Source organism: Tupaia chinensis, unplaced genomic scaffold (genome assembly GCF_000334495.1).
Source record: "Tupaia chinensis unplaced genomic scaffold, TupChi_1.0 Scaffold000680_1, whole genome shotgun sequence".
NCBI lineage: Eukaryota > Metazoa > Chordata > Mammalia > Scandentia > Tupaiidae > Tupaia > Tupaia belangeri.
The window spans coordinates 3,110,123-3,116,122 of record NW_006160204.1 but is presented as its reverse complement, the minus strand read 5'-3'; the positions used below and the strand labels follow the sequence as shown (position 1 = coordinate 3,116,122).

The 6,000-nt window shown below is 42.1% G+C and overlaps 1 protein-coding gene across 1 annotated transcript in view; it reads right to left on the bottom strand.

Annotated features, from left to right (window-relative positions):
- The window catches only part of FAT3 (FAT atypical cadherin 3), a 595,653-nt gene that overhangs the window by 79,832 nt on the left and 509,821 nt on the right, over positions 1 to 6,000 (bottom strand). Inside the window, 3 exon segments of the mRNA XM_027776536.1 lie at positions 1 to 39; positions 1,937 to 2,074; positions 3,508 to 3,722. The exon segment at positions 1 to 39 is cut by the window's left edge and continues 123 nt beyond it. Of these exon segments, the coding sequence (XP_027632337.1) occupies positions 1 to 39; positions 1,937 to 2,074; positions 3,508 to 3,722 (392 nt within the window).

The window sequence follows — 6,000 nt, the reverse complement described above, 5'->3', positions numbered from 1 at the left end:
GCTGTCTACTGCCTGGACAATCAGGGAGTATCCTGACACCTGCCAAGTCACAAAGAGGTGACAGTAAAGAAGTGCAGTGCTTCCTCCTTTCTGTGCACACTCAGAGGAATGGCAGGTTCAGGTTGGACTCAGTCACAGATCAACCGCCTTCACTTTGCTCCCTAGACATGGTCTCTCAATTGTGATCTTTGGGGATAGATCATTTTTCGCTGTTGGGGCCCGACTGTGCACTTAACATGTTTTGCAGCATTTCTGACTGCTATCAAGCAGGAGCTGGTATCATTCTCTGCCCAGTTGCTACAACCAAAGACATCTGCAAACACTGCCAAACGTCCCCTGGGGGGGCAAAACCATCCCTGGTTAGAACCACAGTTTTGGACCTTTGTTTGATGCCACAGTTGTCACAACTGATCTGTTTTATTTATCAATGTTAATAATTCTGGGGATATGGGGATATACCAACCAGTAGAATCTGTCTGCTTTTTTGCATCACCATGACATCCTTTTCCATACTTAATTTCTCTTCGAAGAGACATAATTTTGGTTAAGAAAGGCAATATTTAGAAACTTGGTTTAACCTTGAACAGGAAGTTTCTGGATCATTCTTTCTGATCCAGATACTTTAGGTGATGATTCTGTATCTTCTCACCTTGGACCAAAGTTGCCCATAAAACAAGGACTGCAGGATTGTAAAACTGAAGGCAATTTGCTGCCTCTTTACTCAAAGACGAACTGAAATTTGAACCATCCAGAAAGACACATATTTGCTTTGATTTAAAAATGAGAAATTACTGGGGCCCGTAGGTGGCATGGTAGTTAAAGCACTGGACTCCCACATGGCTGACTGCAGCTTGAGTCCTGGATCTGGTGGCTTGAAGATCAGGTCAGGCACATGTGCATGCATGCCCAAACAAAATCCTAGGAGAAGAATGGACGAAAGGGGATTGTAGCATGGCCATCCTCCCTGGGGAGTGACTTTTCACTTTTCCTTTCTCCGTCTCTGTCTCCAGTGAGCACATGTGGCCCATGGCAAAGACCTTAATAAAAATTCCTAGCATCAATTATTGGCATGTAATTCTTTCAAAGATCTATCCAAAATACTTTATATTGCATTGTAACTCATTACTTAGATTGGAAAACCATTCTATTTATACTATTAAATACATATTGTAGGAGCCAATGCTTTGGGCTGGGTTCCTGTTCTGGGCCCCAGCAGATCATGCCAAAATGAAGTCACTCATGCTGAAATGTTGTATCATCAAACTGAAACTCAGGGAAGCTGATAAGTTCCCAAAGAGACCAGTTCTTTCCTAAAAGCAGAAGATTCAAATCTACTTGAGGCAGCACTATCAGGAAATAAAATTCATTCACATCTTGTGGCTTTCTTAAGAATGAAAACAATTGGTCCATCTAACCCCGAGGCACCAGGCATCTGAAATAAGGCCCCTGAAATAGCTCAAGATGTCACCAACACTCATTGAACTTTTTGTTTTATGAACATCTTTATTGGTCAAATACTTTTCTCCTTTGCCTCCTATAAGTCCTTTCTACCAGTTGTACTTCCTGAAACATTTCCGGAATCAGACTCACTGTCGCCACACTTTAAGCAAAGTGGCTCCACATGACCATGAGGTCATCTTGCTCCCTGTATAGAATTGAGCCACTCATTGCTGTACGAGGCTCCTTGCTACTCTCCCCTCCCATTCATAACTTTTGCCTTTAAAATCATCTCAAAATCTGGAAGCTCTCAGTACACAATATCCAGAGTGACTTAAATATTGTGTCCCTGGAGACAACCTTGCCCTAATAAATGCCTTGGCTTTACTTACTTTATCTCAGCATTTCTTTAGGTTGCCAGTAATGATGGAGCCTGTGCCCCTGATTTTAGTGAGGGGATGGGGATGGGTGGGAAGGAAGATGGCCTTAATTAGCTTACCCGTTCCCGGTCCAATTTCTTTTTAACCTTCACAAGTCCCAAGACAGGATCCACAGCAAATTCATTGTCCCGATCTCCACTGACAATGGAAAAACGAATCTGTCCATTGGGCTGGCTGTCTACATCTTCTGCTATTAGCTTCATGGGAAGCAAGCAAAAATGACATGGCACAAAATACAGAGAAAAGATTTATTCTTAGGGTCCCAGGTCTGTTGAAGTATGTACAACTCTGACAGTGTTCTTAGGAGCTCTGCTGACCAATACTGGTGATCACCTCTCAAGGAGGAGAGGTGATAGATTGGCTGGAGGAGGGTAGCTACTGTTTTATTAGTATTTCCATGTTGTTTTTTACCTGTCTACAGTCTGATGCTACAAGGTCTGATTTTGCGCAGGGCTTCAGACGGTAAGGATAGAGCCCATAGCTAATAAACAAGAATGTTTTGGTTTTCCTTCCTAGTTCTACAAACAATAGTCTTTGCACTGTGTCAAGCTCTCTTTAAACCTAAGCATTTCCATGTTAAAGAAGCCCAAGAAAGCTCTCCTTTTCCACAGAGCAAGCATACTGCCCCACTGTCTGCTGCTCTATGTTAGGAATGTTGGGACTTGTAAGTATGGAAATAATCTTGTAGTATCCAGGAAGGAGGGCTTGGGAAGGCCACCTCTGACAAGGAGGGTGATGGGCACACTGCCATCCAGCAGGGGGCTGCAGCCTCCCACAGCCAGCGATGTGATGAGATGAATAGATGGGACCTATACAGGCTAGGGAAGGGCAAAGGTGGTGAGGATAGGGCTCCTGGCTTTTAAAATGTAATCTGTGGCCGAAGGGAACGTAGGTTTTTAGAATACATTGATTCTTTCTATTTTTATTACAAAATGATTTCATTTGGAAAGGGTTCCTGTAAAAGTGGCTACTTAGCCTTAAACTTGTTCACATTTGTAGCTGCCCTACCGTGAGGGATTTTATTATTAGCCACATAATAATTCTTTAATTATAAACTGACAAATTAAGAGTTATATGCATTAAGGGCTACACAGTGATACTATAATTTATTAATGCAATAAGAAATAATAAAATCAAGCTGGCCAACACATATTTATCATTAAAATACTTCTCTTTTTGGTGGTAAGAACATTTGAAATTTACTGACTTAGCAATTTTGAAATGTATAGTATACTATTATTAATTTACCAGGCTATGCAACAGACCTCCAAAAACCTCACTAAAACAAAAACCTTATTCCTCCTAACTAATAACTTACCATCTACATTCACAAAACAGTAGGAGCCATCATTAAAAACTCATTGCACGGTGTTTTGTTCTCTTGAAAAATATACCCTCCTGGGAGATAAGCGATTACTAGTCACTTATACTTTGATGTAAATTAATCAGACCTTTCCCAATATAAACACTGGAGAAGTAACCACTGAAAGGCTGATGTGTGACTAACATTCCTGAGGACATAAGGACACCGAGAGGAGGAAGTGTGACGGAAATGCGAGAGAGACTGTTTACTTCCTCACTATATTGAAGATGATTAGTCCCGGACATCCAAACACTCCCTGCCACCTACCAAAATGACAGAGTCCCCCACCGAGGCGTCTTCACTGATGACAGCACTGTAGACATCATGGCTGAACTTGGGAGGGTTGTCATTCACATCCGTGAGGTTGACGCTGACAGTGGCTATGGCACTGAGAGCCGGGGTGCCTCCATCTTTGGCTTCCACCACCAGGTAAAATCTTTTGCATAATTCATAGTCCAAGTCTTCCGAGACAGAAATACCCCCTTGGAAGGAGAATGGAGTGCTTTAGATTTGATTGGGAAAAATCATTGGTCAGCAGTTGTATAATCGAGGTAATATTTATAACATCATCTCCAGCCAAGAACTTTAGATATTCAGGAACTTGTTTATTCAGTGCCTTACTGAAGGCATCCCAGAAGTCTGATGAATGCTGTCAGTTAAAGCACAGCGATCTATCAGACACAACGCAGGAGAAATAAAAAGTCTTTGCATGTTTCAGTAACGTTCCTCAACATCTCTCAAGCAGCCTGAAAATCTCTGACAGCATTCTCACTTATGCAACCAGGAAGGACGGGGGAAAGCATCCCTGATAACTGTCTCCCTAATTCTCAAGTAGACCCAGGAAGCCTGAACATGAGCTGAGACATGTGGATTTGATTGTGCAATTCCCCCAGCCCCCCGCTCCTCATCAGCAAGTAAATGCTTACAGTCCTAACTGAATGGAATTAACCACGAAGGTGCCTTGCCAAATTAAAACGTGCTTATCTAAAACTATTATGACACAGGAGCCTGGTGACATAGCCTGGACTTCCATGGAAAGGGTCCCTGGTATGCTGGGTGTACACTTTTGCACCTGTGATCTAGGCTGGCTGAAACTGGGGTGGGACACAGAAGGGGACCCTGTAGTAAGTGCTTGTCTTTCTGACTTTATCTCTTATGAAAGAAATAACCAAGAACCGATTATGGTACAAAGAGGGCAAAGATCTCAGAGACCTCAAGTTATGGTGACACAATGGAAAAGGGGCTACCTGGGAATTACACAGTGCACTGACCAAATAGAGTGAGTTTAGTGTGCACTGCTGCAGAACAGAGAAGGTAAGGCCCACGTGACTGAGCTGTCTAAATTATGCAAGTCAAACAAGTGAAAGCAGCTAGCTGTGTGCCACCCCGAGAAGGGGCTCTGAGACTGCAGTTTCTGGCCTATCCTAGTCACTGGTAAGCGACCCAATCCTGCTTCTGCAGTTGGTAGACGGGTCATCACACTTCCTGCAGAGTGGGTCTTAAGGGCATTTATTTGTTTCCAACCTGAAAACGATTATTACATCATGTGAGATGGTTACATCCAGTTGCATTTCTAGAAAGGGAACTCTAGTTGCTAAAAGTGCTAGTAGGCTTCTTCTACTAAGGTGAAAAACCGAAGTTATACCTATAGCAAGAGCGCCTTTCTCGTCATAATTAACTTTTCTCTGTACTTACCACCCCTAGTGCTTTCTTTGCATTCCAGTCTTGTTATCCAGTGCCAAATTTAAAGGGTACTTACCCATTTCCCTATGTTGTTCATATACAACGGCCATAACTAGACAGACTAAGGCTAACCCATATTTAAATGAGGGAAATCCCATACATTTTAATTTGAAGTAATGACCTTAATAAACAGAGGTACTGCTGGGAGAAGCTGCTAGTGCAGTTCCTCCATTAATATTCCTACCTTTCTATACTTAAGGCGAGGACTGTATCTCCTGCATTTTTTTGTATCCTCACATAATAATTTTGAGTTTCAAGAATGCATTCCAGAATTGGAAAGATCTGGGTCCAAACCCAAGATGACAATGGAGATTGAGAAATTACTTGTCCTCTCCAAAGCTCTGTCTTCTCATTTGGAAATGTGAGAAATACCTCATAATTTAATAGATATCTGGTACATTTGTCATGTAAAAGAAACTTTATAAATGAGGATAGCTTCTTATTTGTATTTGCTAGACAATCCAAAGTAGGGAAGATCTCCTTTGCAATCTTGCTCAATAGGTGGATACTCCTTGAACGAAGAGGTAAATATGTCCACAGGCAGGGAGACAGGAGAGACTCCCCTTTCTTATCTGGAAAATGGGAAGGAACTGCTTTGACTATTCCTAGGGGAATTGGTAAATAAATGAGACTAGTCACAGAAAGGCTTTGAAATAGAAGTGCAAACACTTTATGAAAATACAGGAGTGAGTATGTTACTTTTCAAAGAATATTCCAACTTTGTTTTCTGAATTATCATTTCTATTTTCCCCAACATGCCCCTAATACTCATGAACTCACTGATGAAGAGAAAGGCCAGAGAGCTCTCTCTGTCTATTTTCTGGCGCTTTGGTCCTCAGTGATGCTACATAGCCCCTAAGAGTTTTCAAAGAAGTCAGAGAGAAATGGCTGTGTTCTGACCAGGAGCAATGGACAGACAGAGTTTAAACACGGCATCAGTTCCAGTGGCTGACAGAGTGCACTTGGGATGCTGAACTCAGAATCCTATATGTCACTATGCAAAATCCCTTATCTGGT